The following is a 25,170-nucleotide window of genomic DNA, read 5'->3' on the forward strand; positions in this document are numbered from 1 at the left end:
GCTGAATCTGTACTTTATACTTGAACAAAAGAAACAATTGAAATATTTAATAAGTTACTGTATTTTCACTATTGATGGCCTTGACATGATCGAAGGCAACTTGTTTGTTGGCTGTATGCCTTCAAAATGAAACTTGTCAATTGCCACTTAGCAACTTGAGTGGTTAGATAATATTGTCTCAAAACTAAGTCTATGTGCGTATATGTATACAATTGTATGTTCTTCATTGTTAGTTGTAACAATATAATTAACTTTTAAATTGCTATGTATGGCATCAGGCTGGCACACTCTTGATTTAATATCTCAACTGTTGGGCAGCATTTTGCATTATTTTCTTAATAACATGTTGATCTTGATTACACTGTCAAGTCATGGTGTGTGACTGAATCTAACTGTGTCACTGACTGAGCTGAGCAGCTTCCAAATCTATAGAGAGAGTCCCCAAATGTTGTACTTGACTTAGTTTGTTCTTCCATGCTACATAGGCACACTATCAGTTACCTGGCTCTCCAATCTATCTATTTTAATGTTTGGGTGATCTGGGCCACTCTGAAGAACAGAGCTGAGTGGGTCTGAGCTCATTTGTGAGCAGAATATTTGGTGAGATCAACTAATTCGGAGAACAGGCAACTTGTTTGGCCTACCATTGAAGAATTGGAAGTGAGCTGAAATTTTATGGAGACGTAGGTTAAAAACTTACTCAATCACTGGAGTATAACACCAGGGTTTGTAGGTCAGAATTTTGACATAGACCATCCAGTGTTCCATCAAAACTGGTGTACTGCATGTTAGGGAAGGATAGTTGTTGCCTTTACCTGTTGAGGTTATATGTGGCTCTTGTTGCATATGGATGCAACTGCACTTGAAATATCGAGCCATTCCGTTTATCAAGAAACTACTTAGTTCGTGAGGACATCACATTCTCAGAGCAACTAGAGATGAAAATAAATGCCAGCCATGTTAGTAACACCCAAAATTCAAACGTTGTCCATACTCAATTTTTTGTTAATTTTGAAGGCATCGCTTGCTAGGCCAGCAATAATTGCTCATCCCTAATTGCCCAGAGGGCAGTTGAGAATTAACCATGTTGCTGTGGGTGTGGAATCACATGCAGACCAAACCAGGGAGTGATAGGTGGTGGAAATGTGTTGCTGGAAAAGCGCAGCAGGTGAGGCAGCATCTAGGGAACAGGAGAATCGACGTTTCGGGCATTAGCCCTTCTTTCCTTCCCTAGCTTATTAGTGAACCAGATGGGTTTTTCCAACAATCTGCAATGGGTTGTTTCATGATCATCATTAGACTCTTGATTCCAAGTTTTTATTGAATTTAAATTCCACCATTTACCGTGGATGGGATTTGAACCTAGGTTCCTCAAACATCACCTGGGTCTCTGGGTTAACAGTCCAGCCTACCACTAGGCAGTCGCTTCCCCTAAAGTTAATAAAGCCAGCTTGCTAATACTATCAGAGATGGATTTTGTTGACTTTTTTTAATATGGTGGTGGTCAGACTCATGTCATCTCACTAAAGCTGGTAAAAGTATTTAAATGCCCACAAATGCACATGTCGCCAATCCAATGAGGCAGGAGACCCTGTTTCTCCCCTTCTATGTTGTGGTTTTGTCCTCTTATTAGTCATCAGAATTAAAATTTCATTAACAAGGCATTAACTTTGCAACCTAAAAAGCTAGTGAGATTCTAACTAGCTGCTGAATACACTATGGAAACAGTCTAGACTTTTGCCCACTACTTCCATGTCAGTTTCTCAATCTCAGGTTGTTGAATTCAGTTGAAGAGTCAAATGAAAGGTAAACTAGTTTATTTCTGCCACCTCCCTTTCTGTCTCCTCCCCTATAAAAACAAAAAGTGCTCCACCCCTGTACATAAAGAACTAATTACCAAAGCATTGAAAGCCCTGACAACACATCTGAGGCGCTCTTATGACCTCACAATATGGAGCTATAGATGCAGCTTCTATTATCCAGAAGGCTAAATGTAATTGCGCCAGACATAGTCAAAGCTTCTCACAGTCAATTTGAACTTTAGCCATAAGTAATTATACCGTCAGCCCACCCCCTACACAATAAATAAAGGAGCCCTCTCAAATCTGTAATAATTACAGGCTATCCATTCATACAAATATTCAACTCCGTACTCCTAACCTTTATTTCCTTTTGAAGCTCTGCAAATGTGCCACCGTGGGGAATTGCAGAAAGCTGATTCTGCTAATTCAAAAAGCACCATGCAGGATAATTTCACATGTTTAAACTGAGTTTAATTTTAATTTAAAGTCACTGAACAAAGTTGGAAGTAACAACCAAGGGCTTTGTAGGGAAGATTATGCCATAGTGCAAAAGCATATGGACAATGATCAGAAGGAAAACTGAAGGTTTTTTTAAAATTTGAAACTGTTGGGTAATTTTGAAGAGAGTTTCCAGATATAGAACACAATAGGTGAAAATGTCAAATTCAAAACCTTTTCATTAAAAGCCATGAATGCAATGAGGAGAGAGTGTGATGCTGGAAAAGCACAGCAGGTCAAGCAGCATCTGTGGAGCAGGACAATCTACGTTTCAGGCATAAGCCCTTCATCAGGAATGAGGCTTGTGGGCTGGGGGGCTTTCTCCTACATGAATGCAATGTACACATCTTGATGTAACACTACATAGTTTAATTCATGACATTACAGGTTTCAAGTTCTATTTAGATTATTCCAATGGCATTTGAATAGAGCACAGCTGTCCATGCCTCATTGACCATTTGGGCACATGTTTTGGATGCTGGGAGTTGCAAATATCGAGATATTCTTGGAGTTGGCCTGCTAGCAATTTTGATGTTTAATCCCTGCAAATAGTTTACATCTGACTGTTAGTTTGCTGGCTAAATGTATAAAGGTGGCGCTAAAGTTAAATCTTATAAATAAGATCAACCACTATATTTTCATTTTGTGTCAAATTGAACAGAAATGTAAACTGAGACCCTTTCTCGCAGCAAAAAGTGTCAATATGCTCAATTGGTCACCTTCCTTTTAAAAATTCCATTGACAGCATCGTTTCCCTACTTCATGAAGCCATCTAACGTAACTGACTAAATGTGAAATCTGAAATAAAGACACAACGGTCAAGATACTCCGCAGACCTGGTGGTGTTGGTGAAGAGAGAAGCAAGTTAATGTTTTGGGTGTGTAAATTTCTGATGAGAGGTTACAGGTCCTGTTTATTTGTTTCTCTTCCTAACCTCCCACCCCCACCACCTTTTATGCATGCATACAGATGTGTTGCCAGACATGTTAAGTGTTTCCAGCATTTTCTTTTCTTATTTGATCCTGAAGTAAAGCTAGTTCTATAAAATGTTTCATCTTCAACATCAGAACGTTTCAAGCTAATTGCATCTATTATTACTTTGCTTTTAAGATGTGTCTTAGATATTTATTGGAATGTTCCAGTCTGTGACAGCAAAGTTAACTTCTAAAATAAGAAAGTTGTGCCAAGTTTTGAAGCAGCTCTCAAAAAGAATAGAATGGGAACAAAGATATCAGAGCAATGTGTGCTATCTGACAGACGTAATAATAATTTGCAGGATAATTTGTAGTTGACAAACCAAACCATGTTGTTTGTTGTGATATGTAGACCTGCTAAACTCACTCCATCTATTTGTGACTAAATTTCTGCTCTAATCTTAGCTATGAAAAGGCCCTCAAGAAAGCTAGTGGTCCTGCAACAAGATGTACAAAAGAATGAAGCAATTTTTAAAATCAAATCTTATTTGAAAGTATAAACTGAGACAGAAGCTTTGCCAAAGGACATGGGAAGATTGATTAAGTTTTGAAAATGAATACCTAAGCACAACCTTTTTTGTTAGTCCTAAGACTTTAATGCACCCTTGCTAAATTAACATTTAATTTCGTTAATTAAAGTTTATGGACCATGATGCTCTTCGGCCTCCCATTTCTGGTTGTAACCTTGCAGGATGAATAACCAGTGTATCACAAGTTATTTCCTGGTCCTTGTTTTAGACTTCATTCTTGTGACTTCAGTACATAGGAATATAAATCTTTAAGAAAAGTTGTCTATACTGTCATAATGCTGTGTTTGGCTTGGTTCTCATGGAGGATTACATGGGAGGATGAAATGTATGGTATCTATCCTTCAAAGTATCTAGCTAAGAATTCCTCTAATCAGTGCTCACGTTTTGTATAAATAATGTACAAATTAAGATTAAATTTAACTGCAACTCTTTTGCAACTTAGTTTTTTTTTAGTGTAGTGGAATCCAGTTTGTCATTTGGTCTACTTTTATACATGGCATTGTGGATGAAATGTACAAGAATTCATTCAGTTGATTTCAGTTATTAGTGAGTAGTTATTCTATGTATTACCATCATGTTACATATTGGTATGAAACTAGCAATATCATGCATGCTAGTTATCTCAAACAGGAACTCCAGATTAATAAAAGCAGTTACATGTGTCAACATAGGTTACCTCAACGTACCTTTCTTGCAATTCTTTTACTTACCACATCTCATCCAAATTATTACAATGGGCAGGACACAGATATTTATGGTTTAGCATAGCCAGAAGTAAGCCTGGGTTTGCCCTGAAGAGCTATTATAAAGTTATTACAGAGTAGACATGTTGTATTTGCATAACAACATGGAAAGAGTATGTGGGTGGCAGCATTTTGTGTGTGGTAGGTCAGTCGTTTTAGCTTGGATAAAAGATTCATAATATTCATCCACTCTTAATTTGCCTTCAACACTTGAAATTTCTTTTCATAACCTGTTTCTAAATTGAATGCAGAAGTGTTTAAAATGGCAGCTCTCTGCAACATTTACCTCAAGGAAATGGTGGCCTTCCTTGTAATTAACTTATTTTGTTATTTGATGTCTCTTGGAGATTTGAAGATGTGAACATATGTTTTACTGTGTAGTCTTTCTTTCTTGCCTCAGTCTTTTTTCCACATAAGTATTGTGCATTCCATCTGTCTGCTCACTTGTTTGATTTGTCTATTGCAGTATTCTCATTTGATAATGTTTGTTGTTTCTATTTGTGGCTTATCTTACCCTGTTTGTAAATTTACCTTCCAAGGACCAAACTTGTGATCCATGACACCTTGCTGAGGTTTTGATCTTGGCTTAGGTATTAATACATATACAAAGTGAGCAAGAAACATACCTCGGGAGGAACAGTTAGAAATTTTGCTCATCTCCTATTGATTAATTAACATCAGGAAGGATCTGAGATTGAGTTAGCTGTCCCTTGTGGTCTAGGGAAGGTAGGAGAGTTGGTAACACTTAGAGAGGAACAAGAGTAGAAAATCTCAAATCTGGGGTAAAATTAAACAATTTTGAATAAAGGAGCCAGGGACTGAAGAATGTGATTTTAATCTGTTCTTTTTGTTAATCTGTAAAACTACTCGATTAACGTAGAACTAAGCACGGCCAGAATGTGACATACTGCACAAACAAAGCATGCGTTACTTTCTATTCATTTCAGGTTATTCAGAGGATACTTGGAGTGAGCAGAAGTAAATCAGCTTTACAACCCATATCTGTGTGCTGTTGTTATGTACCATCTGTCAGCTATCTTGCATTCCCGTTCGCTTAGTCTGCATTGATTTTTTTTTCTTCTAATTCCGTTATCTGCCCTTCAAATCTCTGGTCAAATTTTCAGCAACAATGAGGGAAAATAAAGGGAGAAGGGAGACCGGACAAAGTGCAAACCCTTGTCGGGTGGTCTGATAGTAACATGCAGATAAACCTGATGAAAAATAAAATTTCTAACAGATGTTATAGAATATGAAGTTGACCTCCTGGGTTGTTGGTAAACCCGTTTCCTTTATCTTTCTTAGGCAGAAGAGAAAAAAAGTGACCCTAGATGTTTACATTCTTTTAAATGCAACCTTCACTTTTTCTGCTAGTTCTGATTTAAGGATTAAATTTTCAAATTCTTTTCTGCCAAATATTTGAGACTTCTAGAGTTCTTCCTAGTCTCTGCTGCCTACATGGATAAATCTCTTAAAAACAAGCCATTGCAATGAAATATGGACTTTATGTAAACGAAAAGTTTGACATTCCTCTTTATTCATTTTACAAATATGTCACACAATGACATGAATTGCATTGAACTGGATTATTAGTTTTTCATTTATTTTAGTTTCCTGAAAATAGGCAAGTATCATTTCGGAAACCAAAGTTGTAGAGAGAGAGACTGTAATTAAATATTCCATAGGACACACTGGTCTGTGCACAGGGAGAGGGATTATTGTTTATGGAAAAGGCAGTCAGGCATTGAAGTTCAAAATGTTGAGTGCATAAATGTTTGAATCTCTTGGAAACTCAAGCTAATCAAGCAAAATGATTTAAAGAAAACTATTGCTTGAAGTATCATTCCTCATCCACTGTGGATGGACCTAATGTGGTCAGTGGAAAACAAAATAGATGTTTTCTGTGCTTCATTATATGATTAAAATAAAACCGGGTGCTTCTTCGGTTTAGGGGTTGGGAGAGGGGAAGATTTATCACATATCTCTGCACTTTCTCTCTCTATTTCAAATTTCCAATCTCTGCAGTATTTTGCTCTTACAAACTGAAATGCTTGCTTTAAAGATGCTTTCCTTAAGGAAATGGGAGTAATATCATTGTATTACTTTGAGAATGAAATAAATTATATCCTTTTGGTTGCTACTAATCATTATGCTTCCTGTTCCCTTGAGACTAATCTTTTACCAATATCACCACCAGTACTTGCCAATCAAAATGAGATCAGGTTTGTAGGTTATACTGATGGCATGTAAAATGAACTTTCCTGTTCTGCCAGATACTACTATGAATGTTGCTTAAACAAGATATGTCTTAATATGGTTTTGGCAACAGAATAGCTAATATTGCTGTTTTACTGCTAACCACCTGACACTTTAAAATCTGTGTATCCTTAAAGACATCTAACAAGTTGATATAAGCTGAGTAAAAGAAGAGAAGGACACTTGCCACTGTTCCAGATCTGTTGTTTTTGATGTGAGCAGGTTCTTGCTTAAGTTTGCCATGCAGATTATACTACAGGCTCTGATTCAGAAGTCTGGCATACTGGTCAGAGCATTGAGTGCAGGAGTTGGGAGGTCATGTTGCGGCTGTACAGGACATTGGTTAGGCCACTGTTGGAATATTGCGTGCATTTCTAGTCTCCTTCCTATCAGAAAGATGTTGTGAAACTTGAAAGCGTTCAGAAAAGATTTACAAGGATGTTGCCAGGGTTGGAGGAGTTGAGCTATAGGGAGAGGCTGAACAGGCTGGGGCTGTGTTCTCTGGAGCATCAGAGGTTGAGGGGTGACCTTACAGAGATTTATAAGATCATGAGGGGCATGGATAGAGTAAATAGACCAAGTCTTTTCCCTGGGTGGGGAGTCCAGAACTAGAGAGCATAGGTTTAGGGTGAGAGGGGAAAGATATAAAAGAGATCTAAGGGCAACTTTTTCATGCAGAGGGTGGTACGTGTATGGAATGAGGTGCCAGAGGAAGTGGTGGAGACTGGTAGAATTGCAACATTTAGGAGGCATCTGGATGGGTATATGAATAGGAAGGGTTTGGAGGGATATGGGCCGGGTGCTGGCAGATAAGGCTAGATTGGGTTGGGATATCTGGTCAGCATGGACAGGTTGGACCGACTGGTCTGTTTCTGTGCTGTACATCTGACTCTATGACCATAGCAATGACCCTCAGACTCCTAAGGAATTGATTACTTTGACTTGTTTCTCTTTAGTTTACCCACCTCAACAAAACTCTCTGCCAAGGGGACTGGAACAGACAGAATGGATTGAATAGACTTATTTTGTGTGTAAGATTCTATAATTTTATTTCCCTCATTACGTCATTGCTGCAACTATCTGTGCAAAATTGGTGGCATTTGTGGAATGGTTTTATAGTCATCCACATCCCTTTAGAGGATATGAGAGAGAAATCTGCTGCTCCACTTGCTATTATTCAAAATGCATTTTATTGACCTCCTGTGATGTTAGTAAATTTTCCAGTGAAATAAAAGTATTTACAATGATATCAATTCATTAGAGAATGTATTTGCTAGCTGTAAATATTATTTAATAGCAGCATTGTGAACTAATGAGTGAAATGATGACAATTACTAAAGGAATGTGTTTAAAAATTCATGAGAAACAGAAAAGACATTTGGAGCTTATTTACATGTAGCATCCAGGGTAATTCTTCATCCCCATTGGTGGAACTGGAAGCGGGCTGAGTTTTCAATGTCATTAAAAATGCAAATAAAAAGTGAGTGATAAAGTATGTGGGTAGCATGGATTAAATCAAATGCTTAGGTTGACACAGATGAAATATTTGTGAGTTAAGCTAAAACTGCAGCAAGTTATTTTTGGAATATATTTAGAAAGGTATAAGAGCCACAAATGCAGAGTTTCATGATTGGTTTTATTTGAATCCTTCTTCTCTGGATGCCACTGTCCTGGTGAAAAATGGCTAGTCAAGTCTGGCTGATTCAGGGAAACAAAGCTTTTCTTCAAGCTTATACAAGGGAGAAGATTTCTAATACCTGAAGAATTTCTCAGTAATGAACTTTGTAGTGCATATTTATTCACCTGAACTTCCTTCAAGCCTCCTGTTATCTTCAGCCTTGCATCTACTAGTTTCCATGGTGACTCAACCCACTTGTCTGGCCTTCATTTCCCCTTTTGTCTCATTTGCTGTGCTCTGGAAGAATGAATAATACGGTTAGGCCATTACTGTTATAGAGTCATGGAGATGTACAGCACAGAAACAGACCCTTTGGTCCAACCTGTCCATGCTGACCAGATATCCCAGCCCGATCTAGTCCCACTTGCCAGCACCCGGCCCATATCCCTCCAAACCCTTCGTATTCATATATCCATCCAGATGCCTTTTAAATGTTACAATTGTACCAGCCTCCACCACATCCTCTGGCAGCTCATTCCATACATGTACCACCCTCTGTGTGAAAAAGTTCCCCTTAGATCTCTCTTATATCTTTCCCCTCTCACCCTAAACCTATGCCCTCTAGTTCTGGACTCCCCCACATCAGGGAAAAGACTTTGTCTATTTATCCTATCCATGTTCCTCATGATTGTATAAATCTCCAATAAGGTTACCACTCAGCCCCTGATGCTCCAGGGAAAACAGCCCTAGCCTATTCAACCTCCCTCCATAGCTCAAATCCTCCAATCCTGACAATATCCTTGTAAATCTTTTCTGAACCCTTTCAAGTTTCACAACATCTTTCCGATAGGAAGGAGACCAGAATTGCACGCAATATTCCAACAGTGGCCTAACCAATGTCCTGTACAGCCGCAACATGACCTTCCAACTCCTGTCCTCAATACTCTGACCATCCGAAATCAACTTTTTAAAATCAAGTACCCCATCATACCTTGAACAAATAATATAAATGCAACACCATAAAACTGTAATGCACTTCAGTTTTAATATTAATCCTCCCATTCTTGCTTTAGTACCTCTATTCTGCCCCCGGTCAGATGCAGCCTTGGGAAAAGCACTTATATCCTGGTATCCATTGGAATCTATCCTTTATTGGCCAGAATTACCATCTGCACTACCTAGGATGCCATCAATCCATGCTAGCAAATATGGAGACTGATCAACAGGACTGTGATGGATGCAATGGCAGCTACCATCCTCCCTACCTCCCACCAGTTATACTGCGTTCTTGCTGTTTTAGCTCCATTATTAGCAGAGTCCTCCAGTTAACCAGATCTTTGGTTAAGTTCACTTACACCCTACCCCTCATGATTACTTAATAGTTTTGTTCAGTCTGCTTCGTTAGTGATATTTATGTCTATTCCAATGTAGCATGGGCCACTCTGATGTGCTAATACTGGAGGGATTCCCCTTAAATGAACAAAGTCCTCAGCAACAATAGGGTCTGTGATCTGAGAGTAGAAGATATTGTTGTCACACTCCAATGCTCTGTTGAGAAGTCTTGTCCTACCTGTTTTGAAAGCAACTCTGATTAAGGGATGTTTGGACGAACTAATAACATTAAAGGCAGACTTGTTACTGATTGGGTTTTGGAATATTATGGGAACAGATAATTTAATGCTGCAATTTTTTAGTAAATGTTCTTGCTTGTCTTCAAATTCTCATTGTGTACCCCAGGGTCTGACCTGGTACACCGACCCCTCTAAGTCCGCTTGCAACGATTCAAACTTTTATTGTCCCAACCCTTCACTTAGGTTGAGTTAGTTGTATGGACAATAGCCTGAGATTGTAATTTTAATCCTTATGTTATACCCTTCCCATGGACTTGTATGACTGTAGGTGCATATTCCCTTCCCTTATCTGTGAATCCTAGTCCTTCTGCATGCTATTTGGCCACCCAGAAGTATAATAGTTCATTTTGGAGAATATTCATAAATTCAGGACTGAATTAGCCCTTCAAATCAAACCCCATGCATCTTCTAAGAAGTTCTGCCTCTCTCTCTCCCTTTTTCTCTCTGTGTCTCTCTCTCTCTCCCCCTCTGATTTTGCCCAAGTAAGTCACCTCTAAAATAACCATCATGTGATGTCGTCTGTGTTTTCCCCATTCTAATTATCCCATTCAAAAAAGAGACACAGTGGGGGTTTTGTAATTTGTGGGTTTCTGATTACCAGCAAGTTAACTCATCACATACTCCCAAGATAACTAACAACATCTCTACATTAGGCTTAACCCTATTGTCTAATCCTCATTCCAAGATGGATTGTAATTTTAATCCTTATGTTATACCCTTCCCATGGACTTGTATGACTGTAGGTGCATATTCCCTTCCCTTATCTGTGAATCCTAGTCCTTCTGCATGCTATTTGGCCACCCAGAAGTATAATAGTTCATGTTGGGCAATCTTAAGGGTGTTCTCCCTCTGGATTAAGCAAGGGGAATGTTTACTGATTTTACTGATCTTTCTTTCCTGATGGGATATCCTGAATAATACAATTGCTTCTGTTAGTGATTCTGTTGGAGATCCACATGCTCTATTTCCATATCCATTCTCCACTCCCACCTTTTAGTGATTAAATGCACTGTCCTGGATTCAGATTAGTATCTTTATGATTTTCATATGGACAACTGACACCTCATCTGGGAGAAGTGCTACTTCCATCAGTGAATGAACTGTCTCCTCATGTTATATCCTCCTCCTCACCTGTGCTAATGTATATTAGCCCACAATCCTATCGGTTTTTTTACTGTTAGTATAAATATTAATGTTCATTTTCAGACCACTTATTTTCATGAATGTTGCTTGAATATTCTAGGGAATTTTCTCTTCCCACCCTCATCCAGGCCTCATTGTTTCACTCTTTTTGTAAATTCACTGACCAGTATTGGGCTCCCCATAAATATATAGTCATAGAGCTGTACTGCATGGAAACAGACCCTTTAGTACACTCGTCCATGCTGACCAGATTCCCAAACTGAATCTAGACTCATTTGCCAGCATTTGATCCATATCCCTCTAAATCCTTCCTATTCCTGCACTCATCTAGATGGCTTTTAAATGTTGTAATTGTACCAGCCTCCACTTCCTCTGGCTGTTCATTCCATACATGCACTACACTCTGCATGAAAAAAGTTGCCCGTTAGGTCCCTTTTAAATCTTTCCACTCTTAGGTTAAACTTGTGCCCTCTAGTTTTGGACTCCCTCCCCTGGGGAAAATGATGTTTTGTTATTCACCCTATCCATGCCCATAATAGTCCCAGCCTATTCAGCCTCTATCTATTGCTCAAACCCTCCAATCTTTGCAACGTCTTTGAAAATCTTTTCTGAACCCTTTCAAATTTCACACCATCTTTCCTATTGCAGGAACACCAAAACCAACCTGTACAGCTACAACATGACCTCCCAACTCCTGTACTCAATGTACTGATAAATAAATCTTCTAGATCTCCACTTTCCCTTTCAAGGGAATGTCCTTAGTGCAGAGTCTTCCTTGTCTTCAACCAGCATTTTGCAGTGATGGACATCTCTATTTGACGGCATCACTTTTGCAGGCTTGACTCTCGCATTCTATACAACTTGTACAGGTCTGTATTTAGGGATCGAAACAGCCACTTTATGTGGCACTTCTGTTATCTGATAGCAGATTAGTTAGCCTATGTTTAGCTGCTTCACCAACTATGTTGGATGAATTGACATTACTTCACTTGGTTACACAGAGCAAGGAAATAAAGAACAATGAATCATGCTCATGCAGTCTGCTATTGTTAGTGACTAATTTTCCAAAAGATTTTCTTTCTTCAATAATTCCATCATGTCAGGTAGAAATTGAGCACATCTGCAGCATATTTTCAAGATTACCATGCGATTTAATTAGGCCCTTACTAATTTGGAATGCCTGTCCCTACCTCCAGTGCATGTGCTAGCAACACAATTGTTAACTTTGAAATGTAGTGATTTGATGGAATTGTAATCTCATGAAGTTTCAATGTATAGGTAGTCTTGTATGAAACTGTTGCTGGTAATATCCTGGGAATCTTGCAATATACAATGTCACCTGGAAGTACAAAGATAATGTTGAGATCGGAGTTCCATTGGATTAAGACCAATGACATGGACATTTGAAAACTTGTCCCTTTTTTATACTTTTTGTAGCTCAAACTTTATTCAGTGTTTAGTGTTTTGGTTGAAATCTTAAGGGATCCTTCAGCACTGGGGCTTACAGGGGAGGGGAGGTAAGCTGGACAAGTGCCACTTTGGCACCTTTGGTCTACCTGGCCAAGGTTACTGACTTTACTATGAGAACCCAATTTTAATTCTCCTGACTGCAGTCTCACGGCCCCTGTCTAACGAGGCTGCTTTGCTCAAAATGTCTTTGTTTTAAAGACGTTTATTGAAAATCTAATCATTTGTGCGTGTCACTGCTTAAGAAAGCATTTATTGACTATCACTTATTTTTCTGAGGGTACTTAAGAGTCAACTGTATTACTGTGCGTCTGGAGTCACATAGACCCATTCATCCTTCTCTAAATATCATTAATGAACCAAATGGGTTTTTACAACAATCAACAATGATTACATGGTCTCCATGAAGCCAGCTGTTTATTTCAGATTTTCACATGGGACCCCTATCTGTCTTGCAGAGGTTATGATTTGACTCTCTGGGTTTCTACAGAAGTAACAAGTCTGAACTGAAACTAAGGGGTACAGGAATGCCCAGCAGAGGATGTTCTCGTGCTCTGGCTGCTGTTAGCTCTGTAAAGGTTGAACAGAGGTTCTGCCCCTTCTAGAGCAACCAGGAAACTCTAGATTAAGAAGGGAATCTGGTGAAACTCCGTCTTTGCCATGTTCCTGGGTGTCATAGGACACAATGAACAACTTAAGATTTTTGGGGCTTATAATTGGGGAAAATATGAAACAAATTAAGGAATTTTACTTACTTTATATAACAAAGCAATGGAAAATAAAGATGTGCAGTAAGTGTAATTTTGCTTTCTTTCCAAACTGTTTATTTGAGGGTATAGAACACACTATTGGAAACATTGTTCATGTAGAAAGTCGAATAAAGGGAATATATTTGTGTAAAATGTAGTTGCCCATGCCTTAACCTTTTTAAGTAGAAACATAATGGAGAATAAATATTGATGCATCAACACTAATTCCTCTAGTGATAGTAAATCATGACCTTCAAAAGTTTGCAAATGTATTGAGACAATAAGCATATGTTTGTGTATCATAACGAGTCTTTGGAAGTGGTAGTAATCTGTAGCCCAGCCAAGGGGCTGAAAAGGGATCTTAAATATTGTCCGATTTCTGCTTGCATTTGGTACAAGTCTCTCCACACAGCAGAATAAATTGTGCTGTTGAGCTTTATTTTGTGAAAGCAGCAAAATCTAGTTCACTTGCAGTGAAGGATCATATTTTAGAAGTGTACTCCGTTTCAGACATGACTATTGATTGTGAAACTAACAATTTGCATTTTCTGTTATGAGACTTTCAGCTGAATTTGAATGGTCATTTAGATTTTTTTTCTAAGTGTAACAGGTTCATGCATTGTCGTTTCTGCCCTGAAACTTTTTTGGAGTTTGTTTTCAACCAGAGGAATATGATCCTCCCAAAAGGCGAAAGGAAACCTGTGTGAAATGGCCTTAGAATGCATCTCAGTTTCTTATGGGTGTGAATTCCTAACTTAAAACTCTGCCAGATTAATGCTATGTTGGCTGCAATTTTAATTCTTCACAAGTGAGTGGACTTTGAAACAGTTAAAATTGCACCCATTCTGAATGAGCAGTGATGAGAAATTCTACTTGTTCTTAATTGTCCAGGAACCTGGTGCAGCTATGGGTTGGAGTTTGTAAGCTATGGTCATGTTGGCAGGGCTGCAAATTATATCATGGAATAATGGTTATATGGTCTATGCTGAAAAATTATGATAATAGGAAAAAAATCTTTTAGTTAATTGGTGTATATTTTTCTCTCTCTTTTAGCTTTGAAGAGATCATTTGAAGTCGAGGAAGTTGATCAGACACCAAATTCCTCTGTTTCAAGTAGGCGAGGTCCAACTCCTCCACTGAGATCGACGCCAACATCTGGACACCGATATCAAGATTTGGGGTCAAGGTTTGCAGATCCAACTTCAAAACAAGCAGAAGCGCCAAATGCTAAATCCCCAAAGTCATCCGTCAAAAGAATTGAAATTACAGGACCGAGGCACCCAGAGCCTGTTTCTCGAAGAGCAGAAATTTCTATTGACCTGTCTTCAAAACAAGTCGATGGTGCAAGCCATGGTGTACCAAAGATTGGTCTTAAAAGAGCCGAACTGCTAGGCCATAAGCCTCCAGAAATGGTGCCGAGGAGAACAGAAGTTTCTGGAACAAAACTGCAGGAGATCACCTCAAGGAGATTGGAAACCACAGGAAGCAAGCTTGCTGAATCCATTCCGAGAAGAACAGAAAGTTCTGGACCATCCCTGAGTGAGATATCTCCAAAAAAGGTGGAGATTCAAACACCAAAGCATCAAGAAACACCAGTGAAACCAGTGGAAAATTCAATCTCTCCCCACATTAACTACCAGCAGAAACAGGAAATGCAGCTCGAGAGAGCAGTTACTGAAACCAAAGTGAAGATTCAGAACAGTGAGTAGAAGTTTTTATCGTATTCTACTGCTCATGAATTTCCAATGTTTCCTTCAAAACATGCTTTGATTTCAAGGATAGAGTTTGGTACTAGTTAATATCTATATTGTTTGGGTAAACATAAATAACTTGGATTTTAAGCCATGCTTAACATTGCTTCTGTACGATCAGATAAACGTGTCTGTGGTATTAGTGATTTAGTTGCCGGCATTTGAATATTTTCATTTTAGCAGCAATATTTGTTCAAGGATCTGTTTTTCAAGCTTTTAAGGAAAAAAGATTATATCATTAACTTTTTTGGAAGACAGTTACGGTTCGTGATTAATATTTAGAGCTGCTAGAATAGTGTGAAAAGCCATTATCCTATTATGGCAGATTAATGTGGATGAAATGTCAACTCTAATTCTAATTCTTTCTATGTGATGTAGACCTTTTCTACAAAAATGCTTTTGGAGAATTCAAGTTGCCTTGAGCAACCAATGATGGGATTTATGTTTGTCAGACTATGTATAGATCGGTCTTTTGAAGCAGATTATTTAAATGTTGCAAATTTCAGTATAGAAAATGGTTAAACATCAAATTCCTCCATAGTCTTGCTCCTTCCTTAATCTCCTCGAGCTCCACGTGATATCTGTTCTCATCTAATCCTGACCTCTTGGACATCCCACTTTTCAATCATTCTGCTGTTGTTAGCTGGATTTGACTGTGTCTTGGCCCTAAAGCTCTAGCATTTCCTCCCCAAAGCCCCCTGATTTTGTAACTTCTTTGTTTCCCATTTAGATCTGCTAAACTTGAATTCTTTCACTAAGCTTTTGATAGTGAGCCCGAGTGTCATCTTATGTGGTTTGGGGTGTAATTCTCTTTTATAATGCTCCTGTGAGGTATCATGGAATGTATTACATAAGGATGCTATATAATTTCAAGCATTTGTTGTGTTTCATTGTTAGATTACAAAGTCCATATGCTGCATGCATTATATTGTCAGGCACTGTGGTGGCTATAATGAGAGTTGTTGCACCAAATTCATCCATCTTCTCTAATCCAATTTTGAGTGTAATTTTAATGTGTGAAATATTTCTTGATTGAACAAATTATTCATTCTTGGCATTTATAGTTGTACATGACCAACTGAATATTGTGTGATGCAGTTGATAAATACCAATTTAAGGCAAAGCAAGTGGTTACAAGCACTCTGTCTCACTTTGCAAAACCACAACAACCACAATAACAGTCTTCCTATGAAATAATCAAATAACTATATCTCTCCTTCAACCGTCATTTTAAAATTAATTCAGCATAAACAAAATGAAAGAAGAAAAATATTCAAAAATGTATCCACTTATCAGCTCTTCGTGTCTGGAGACAGATACTTGTATGTAGTGTAGAGAGGGGCTGTTATTGAAGGGGGCGAAAGTGCCAAAATGTGTGGTTTTGCTAAATAAAAAGTTAACTTGCATGTGGAGTGTTCAACTTGCAAGTGTTTAAGAGTTGTTCAGTTTAGTATTGCAGAGGAGTGTAAAATGGCTTACGCATGGAATTTGCCACATGGCTTTTGCTCATTGTGAACAATGCCAGACTAGACAAATGTTAAATGTTTCTAAGGTTGAGCAAAGATTGTCCAGCCATTCATGCTAGGCACCCCTCTCACACTGATAAGCATGCACACTGAGTGACAAGGTCATTAATTACTTTACATCAATCTATACTTACGGTTAGGAAGTGATGTATAAATAAAACCTGCTCTGGCTCGATAAAAGTCTATATAAAGGGAGCCTGTGAGGGATATAAATATGTTAATTGAGTCGTCAAAAATTTAGCAACTGCAGTACACTATGTAAATGAGAACTTATTGATTTTTGGCAAACCCAATAAAAAAGGGATGTATGGTATGATGAGATCTAGCTCCTTGGTGACCAGCATCTTAATGAACATAACCATGTACAGACGTTAATAATGGAGGACGTCTTGGAGTCATACATATCATGGCTTCAGTTTTGCAATCTGACATTGCATTGAAATAATTCCTTTTGCAAATGCTCAATACTGTACTCAGTAATGATCTTTTTTCCCTCGACAAAATGGAGAGAATGTAGAACCCTGTGGTACAGAGAGTTTTGGGTGTCCTGGTATGTGAATCACAACAAGTTAGTATGTAGGGACAGCAACTGATGATAAAGGTAAACCAAATGAACTTTATTACAAAGAGAATGAATGTAAAAGTATAAATGTTTTGCTAGAATTGTATTGGCTCAACATCTACAGTACTGTGTACAATTTTGGTGGGTTTTTTTGCATTAGAAATAGTTTGGAGAATGTTCCTTTCTGGGCTCTGGGATATCGTGTTAGGAAAGCTAGGGCAGATTGGACCTGTATCCACTGGTATTTAGAAAGGAGAGAGGTGATTTTCTTGAAACACATACAATAATGAGAGGATAGATTCTGAAAATAAGTTTCCTCTTGTGGTAGAGACTAGGGAACACTGTTGACAAAGGGGACTTCAACTTAGGATAGAGATAAGCAATTTTTTTTTTTACAAGAGGTTTGTGATCTAATCTCTGATCCACAGAGAGCAATGAAGGCTGAATGGGTCATGGAGTCATAGAGATATACAGCACAGACACATACCCTTCGGTCCAACTCATCCATGCCAACCAGATGCCTGAAATAGATCTAGTCCCATTTACCAGCATTCGGCCCATATCCCTCTAAGCACTTCCTATTTGTATACCCATCAAGTTGCCTCTTAAATGTTATAATTGTATTAGCTTTCACCACCTACGCTTGTGGTTCATTCCGTACACACACACCATCCTCCATGATAAAGTTGTCTATTCGGTACCTTTTAAATTTTTCCCCCCTCACTCTAAATCTATGCCGTCTAGTTTTGGACTCACTTACCCTGGAGAAAAAGAACTTGACGATTCAATCTCTCCATGCTTCTCATGTTATTAGAAACTTCTATAAGGTCACCCCTCAGCCTCTGCTCCAGAGAAAATAACCCCTGTTCACTATCTCTGTTTAGCTCAAACTCTTTGACCCTGGCAACATCATTGTAAATCTTTTCTGAACCCTTTCAAATTTCACAACATCTTTCCGATAGCAGAGAGAACAGAATTGAATGCAGTATTGCAAAAGTGGCCGAACCAATGTTCTGTACAGCCAACACCTATACTCCAAGGCACTGACCAATAAAGGCAAGCATACCAAACATCATCACTACCCTGTCTACCTGCAAATCCACTTTCAAGGAACTATGAATCTGCACTCCAGTGTCTTTTTTTGTTCAGCAATACTCCTCAAGATCTTATCATTTCATATAAGTCCTGCCCTGATTTGTTTTTCTAAAATGCAGCGCTTCACATTTATCTAAAGTGAACTCCATTTGCCGATCCTTGGCCCATGGGCCTGTCTGATCAAGATCCCACTGTACTCTGAGGTAATCATCTTCACTGTCCACTACACCACCGATTTCATTATCATTTGCAAACTTACTAACGATACCTCCTATGTTCATATCCCATTTTATGTAAATGACAAAAAGCAGTGGACCCAGCACTGATCCTTGTGGCACTCCACTGGTCACAGGCCTCTAGTCTGAAAAGCAGCCCTCCACCACCACTCTCTGTCTTCTACCTTCAAGCCAGTTCTGTATCCAAATGGCTAGTCCTCCCTGTATTCTGTGTGGTTAACGCAGTTAAATCTACTATGTAGAACCTTGCTGAACACCTTTCTGAAGTTCATACAGATCACGAGTACCACTCTGTCCTCATCAATCTTCTTTATTACTTGAGTTCAAAAAACTCAATCGGGTTAGTGAGACATGATTTCCCACACACAAACCCATGCTGACTATTCCTACCTGTGCTTGCCTTTCTAAATACATGTAAATCCTGTCCTTCAGAAACCCATCCAACAACTTGCCCACCACTGATGTCGGGCTCACCGGTCTATAGTTCCCTGACTTTTCCTTACCACCTTAAGTAAAGGCACTGTAGCCAATCTCCAGTCTTGCAGTTTACCAATGGCTATTGATAAGACAAATATCTCAGCAAGGGGCCCCAACAATCACTTTTTAGCTTCCCACAAAGTTCCAGGGTACATCTGATCCAGTCTTGGGAATTTGGCTACCTCTGTTTTTAAGACCTCCAGCATCACCACCTCTGTAATTTGGACACTTCATGATATCACTATTTATTTATCCAAATTTTATAGCTTCCATATCCTCTTTCACAGTAAATACTCATGCAAAAGAGTAAATACTCATTTCATATTACCCCCATTCTTCTGCAGTTCCACACTTAGACTACCTTGCTTATCATTTAAGGGACCCTATTCTCTTTCTAGTTACCCCATTTGGCCTTAAGCAACTTTTGAAAGTTCTTCTGGTCAGACAGCATCTGAGGAGCTGGAGAATTGATGTTTCAAGCATAAGCCCTTCCTCAAGAATGTGGGGTGGGTGGTCCAAGGGGGCTGAGAGATAAATGGGGAGTGGGGTTTGGAGTAGAAGCATCTGGGATAACGTGGGGGAAGGGGAGATGAGGAAACTGGTGAAATCAACATTGATTCTGTGTGGTTGGAGGATCCCAAGGCAGAAGATAAGGGGTTCATCCTCCAGGTGGCTGGGCCATTCCTTCCATGACTCCCTCGTTAGCTCCATGCTTCCCCATCCTCCACCCCCAGCACCTTCCCTTGCCACCACAAGAGGTGTAAAACCTGTGCCCATATCTCCTCTCCCCCTTCATCTTCTTCCAAGGCCCCAAAGAATCCTTCCACACCAGCAGAAATATTCCTGCACATCCAGACACCTCATCTACTGTGCCCGTTGCTCTCGATGTGGTCTCCTGTACACTGGGGAGATGTGACACCAACTTGCAGAACGTTTCAGAGAACATCCCAGGACACTCACTAAACAACCCCATTGCCTTGTGGCTGACCACTTCAACTCCCCCTCCAACTCTGCCAAGGACATGCAACTCCTGGGTGGCCTCCAATGCCAAATCCTAGCTACCTGATGACTGGAGGAAGAACACATCATCTTCTGCCTTGGAGCCCTCCAATCACACAGAATCCATGTCAATTTAACCAGTTTCCTCTTATCCCCTCCCCCTACCTTATCCCAGATCCAACAACTCCAACCTGGTACCGCCCTCTTGAACAGTCCATCTTCCTTCCCACCTATCTACTTCACCCTCCCCTCAGACATATCACTTCCACCTGCACCTTCATCTACCTACGTCATTCCTAGCTACCTTCCTGCCCCTCCAGCCCCACTCCCTCCCATTTATCTCTGTCCCGTTGCACCCCGCCACCCCCCACCCCATTCCTGGTTAAGAGCTTATGCTCGAAACGTCACCTCTCCTGCTCCTCAGATGCTGCCTGATCTGCTGTGATTTTCTAGTGCTATACTTTCTGACTCTGATCTGCAGTCCTCACTTTCTCCTTTCGAAAGTTCTTGCCTCATACCATCAAAATTGTCCTTCCTGTCTTTTAGGCTTGATCTAAAAGTTGAAGTTCTATCCTTTTTCCATCACTATTGTAAAACTAATGTAATTAATGTCACTGGCCCCACTTTCCCTGCTTTATTTCCCAAAGGAAGGTCAAGTTGTACTGAAATGATGGAATATTTTTAAAACAGAGGTAGATTGATTCGCGAGTTGGCCAACATCTATGGTTAGCGAGGGATAGGCAGGAAAGTGGAGTTGAGACTACAATATGATCATGATCTTATTCAATGAGGGAACAGGCTCACAGTGCCCAATGGCCTCCCCCTTCTAGGCTGTATGTTATGTTGGAATCAAATGGTTCAATCACTTAACTACCCTCCGTTGCAACACAACATTGGAGTTTATTGAATGCCTCCTTGTGATGCAGTTAAATTTGTGTTTTGTTCTCTTTTTCTTTCATCACCTGAGCCAAAGTATATTTTGCTGAATACTACATTTTTTGTAAATTGTTTGGAAAAAAAGTTTGGTTTTTTGACTGCAAACCTTTTATAGATGGAATGAATGCCCTGTCGCTGTTCAGACTGAGCTAAACTTTGTTGCAAAACAGCCAAACTATCTTGTTCAATCACAGCAGACCTCAATCCACTCAAACATTTCCTCCTTGCAATTCACTGCATTTTGATTACAAGTTGGTCCTGTATTTAATTGGTTTTAATATGTTGTGCATTTTCAATTAAATGATCTCTTCAAAGAGTTATAAAGTGTTGATTTCTTGTTCTGTGAATACAACTAGAAAGATTTAATATTCTTATGCTTTATGTTTTAGGAACCCACATAGCACACACCTTGAGCTTTGGCTGCAGTAAGTAACTTATCATCCAAATCTCTGCCCAACAAATGTAAAAATAACGAACTTCATCTTTCCCTTGGCTGCTAAACTGCATTCCTCTACTCTCTGTAGATTTAAAGACTGGTTGCAATCAAATTTTAATAAACATTTTTCTTTTGCTCAAATGCTTTTAATGCTGACGAAGGTGATAATGGATAGTATTGAAAGATAAAATATTTCTTTCGGTTTACTTGTATAGCAGGATCTCTGAAAATATATTAACATCGAATTTATTTAATGGAGAAAAGAGTCTGGGAAGAAGGATCTATGATTAAAGAGTTGGTCAACTAGGACTTCTCAACCTTAGTCGATTCATGAGGGAGCCTCTTATAGAGGTAACTAACTAACTAACTAGATTGAAGGTAGACCCAGTATTCTGGGCAGCAGAACAGGAAGGTATGAACTTGGAGTCTTTGGTAAATTTTAGCTTCTGGCCTATCTGCATTACAAAAGAGTTTACCAAAGGGAATGTGCTAGGACAGTCAAGCAATGACTGAATATAAAATAAGATGGCTGTGTTCAGTAAGGCAGGAAGGAGGACACTTTCATTGTGGGTCAAGATTATTAACTACACAGTCTTGCAGCTCCTTCCACACTCCAGTTCTGCATGTTCTTGCTTTGATTAATCAATTTGAAAATCACCAATTAATTACTTGCAATATAAAGAATCCCATCATCTTTTTAGATAAAAGCTTGTGGAAATATTTAAGCTTTTAAGCAAAGCTAATGAACAATATCACAAATGGTTTATTGTATATCTTAAACCTAGGTGATCAGGAACAAAAGTGTATATTTATTCCATCCAATGCAATCAGCCTTCCATATTTACCTTTCTTTGAATAAAGAGAAGGTTGATTGCAAAGTGGCCCAAATAAAAGTTGAATATATTAATTTCTTCTTAATTCCTCACACCAGAAACATCTCCCTTTTGATTATCTCCAATAATTTATTGGAGGTGAGACTTTAAGGAAAGTAGGCAGGATTCTGGGGGAGCTAAATGGCCAACTTTTGCTCCTACTTCATACGCTTGTGTTTAAACACTTTTTTTGTGTGAAGTAGTATGAAGACTGGTGTTTGCATTAACCCACTTTGTTTTGGAAAAAATTCTTTTTAACATTTTCCTTTTTGTTTTTAGCAAGGTCAGCATTCAAACTTTTACCCAGCAACACCCTTCATTGAATGTACTTTGTCACAAAGATTATGGTTTTTCACACAATATTCTATGGGCAAATATTTGCTTTTTTTTGTATAAGATTTCCTTTGGAATATTAGACAAATGCACCACTAAAGCTTCCATTAGTGCCAAAGTTTCAGCAGTTCAGGAGCTTTGAACTGCTTTATCTTAATTTCTTGGCTTCCTAAGACCATGGGAAATATTCGCTATTCTTTCTTACCAAGGACATGATGAACTCTGTCATACTCAAATAGGCATCTTGAAGATTAACATGTGAAGCATTACAAGGTATACAGTAATATATGGGTTGTGTAAATCTACAGATTTCTTAAAAGCCAGTGCCTTGTCATGTTCAGTTTCCAGTTTCATTTGAACCTTTTTCATGGATAGCCTCCTCATTGATAAGGACATTTCACTTGACGTAAATGATTTACCCTAGCTATTTTAAAGGGAATCACTACTATTCTTAGTGATTTCAGCATGATGTTGTTGTAAAATGGTTAAAACTCTCAAATTCCCTCGCATTACTTTGCTCTATTATTGTTTTAAAGAATCTAGGTAACATATTAACCAATCCATCCACACACTCTGAACATGCATTTACTGACCAAAACAGTGTAATTAAATGAGTCTGCCGTCTAACATTGCCAGGCTGAAACTTCTTGTAACTAGTGCAGTTCTCTCCACCTGAGCAGTATCACTGTTTCCACCTCTTAAACCTTCCATGTTGTGCATAACTTTTGAAACCTTGTTACTTCCTTTTAGATCAGTTCATTGTACACTGTTATTTCAAGTGGCACCTAAAACAAATGAACATAGCCCAAGCTTTCTGGGGATTTATTTTACTGTTATAGTTGTCCAATTCCTGCTGGCTGTTATAATTGCCAGATGTGTATGGATATGTAAACATATGAAATAGAAACATATTTGGCCTCTCGAACCTGCTCCACCATTCAATATAATTGTGGCTGATCTGTTTTGAATTCCATGTTCACATCTATCCTTTAGAGTGATTTCATCATTTAGTTCGGCACAGAAGTTAATCTACCTTTTCATTAAAAAATATTCAGTGGCTCAAAGTTGTATAAACCTATAGGAGACTTATTTTTCTCTCAATCTGTCTTAAAAAGCATGACCCCAAGTTTTAGAACAGCGCCCATAGTTCTGGACTGGCTCACAAGAGAAAACAGACTTTTCAAGCCCATCTATCCTCACTTAATTTTTTAGTTTCCTGATTCTTTTTTTTTCATATTGGCACTTTTTGTCTGTAATGAAATGGTCACACATTGTCATTATCATTGAATTCTCTGTTTGTTGCATTACTGCTGAATGCCCCAATTAAGCCACAAAACCTCTGGGAATAAAAATATTTCAGGAAAATATTTAAGGTTCCTAATATCTGTTCTAAAAGTTTGTTTTTCTTTTTCCCCCTGAAAATCTAACTCTAATTAATACTAGAAGTCTGTCCATGTTTGACACCTGGCACAGTCCAACACTTAAAGGAAATTTCTGAATTAGAAATCTTCAGAAATAATTTCTACAAACTTGCAGAAGTCTCTTAAATGCCATTATATATTCTTCAATTGATTACTCATTCTGGTCTCCAAATTCACAAAGGTTGGCCATACCTCAGTGCATTTAATAAGTAATCTTTCTTATAAAACTTGTCCATAAACTTTAATAGAATTTTCAAACCTTGCTCAGCAACCAGTTGTTGAGACTCCATCTCTAAGAATACTTTATATCTGATTCAGCTTCTATTAGGAAGCAACATAACCAAATCCATGTCGTTTTTTTTATCTTGGTGAAGGCATATCCCATGTTCACAACCACTTCATTTTTCCATTTAATTATTTCAGCTTTGCCAAACATTGAAAATTCATGTCCCAAGAATTTACATTTGGTTTCAAAATTTTCTCTCTGAAGTAACTGTAATTGCAATTTTCTGCCTGAAAAGGACACTTCATTCCTAATCTTTGCCTTTTTAGGCAACCATCTTCTACTAACATCGGTTCAGATTCAAGCCAGTTGGTGAAACAGAAACCAATCCACCTTTCTTTGTTTATTGTCTACTCGGTCTTACAGCCCCGTTGACACATCATGCCCAGCTATCCCCCTTTAATTGGGTAAATTATAATGAACCTCAAATTACCTGCTTAACTACCTGTTGCAGTGATACAAATACATCTACTTTGTAATGTGTGGGTGATCTATTCAACTATGCAGTCTTTGTTTCCATGTGCAGCAACTTGGAGACCAATTCATGTGTTTGCATGGGAGCTTTCAGGTTGTCGCATGATCCAACATCCTGGAGGGAGCATTGATTGTGTGTGCCCTAATTGCCAATTGCTGACATCTGCAGTCTAAATTTTGGAGGTTAGAGTGAAATCACTGTTAAGTGCGGAAAAGTGAGAATTGTTACTGAAGCTTTTTATCTTGCACTTATCAGGCCAAATGCATAAATGTCAAACTTCAAATGTACACGATTTATACAACAGGAGAGAAGAGTGCCGGAGGTTATAAAGTAAATTTTGGCATTCTGACATTCACCCTG

General features: G+C 38.7%; 1 protein-coding gene across 4 annotated transcripts in view; it reads left to right on the top strand.

Moving 5' to 3' along the window:
- The window catches only part of LOC122562098 (septin-9-like), a 322,559-nt gene that overhangs the window by 160,917 nt on the left and 136,472 nt on the right, over positions 1-25,170 (top strand). For 3 of the 4 annotated variants that reach the window (XM_043714621.1, XM_043714624.1, XM_043714622.1), the window contains 2 exons: positions 14,462-15,109; positions 21,380-21,415. In XM_043714621.1, the coding sequence (XP_043570556.1) occupies positions 14,462-15,109; positions 21,380-21,415 (684 nt within the window). The remainder of the gene's footprint in view (positions 1-14,461; positions 15,110-21,379; positions 21,416-25,170) is intronic. The other variant, XM_043714623.1, reaches the window with a different exon arrangement.

The sequence above is a fragment of the Chiloscyllium plagiosum genome, chromosome 24 (genome assembly GCF_004010195.1).
Source record: "Chiloscyllium plagiosum isolate BGI_BamShark_2017 chromosome 24, ASM401019v2, whole genome shotgun sequence".
Taxonomy (NCBI): domain Eukaryota; kingdom Metazoa; phylum Chordata; class Chondrichthyes; order Orectolobiformes; family Hemiscylliidae; genus Chiloscyllium; species Chiloscyllium plagiosum.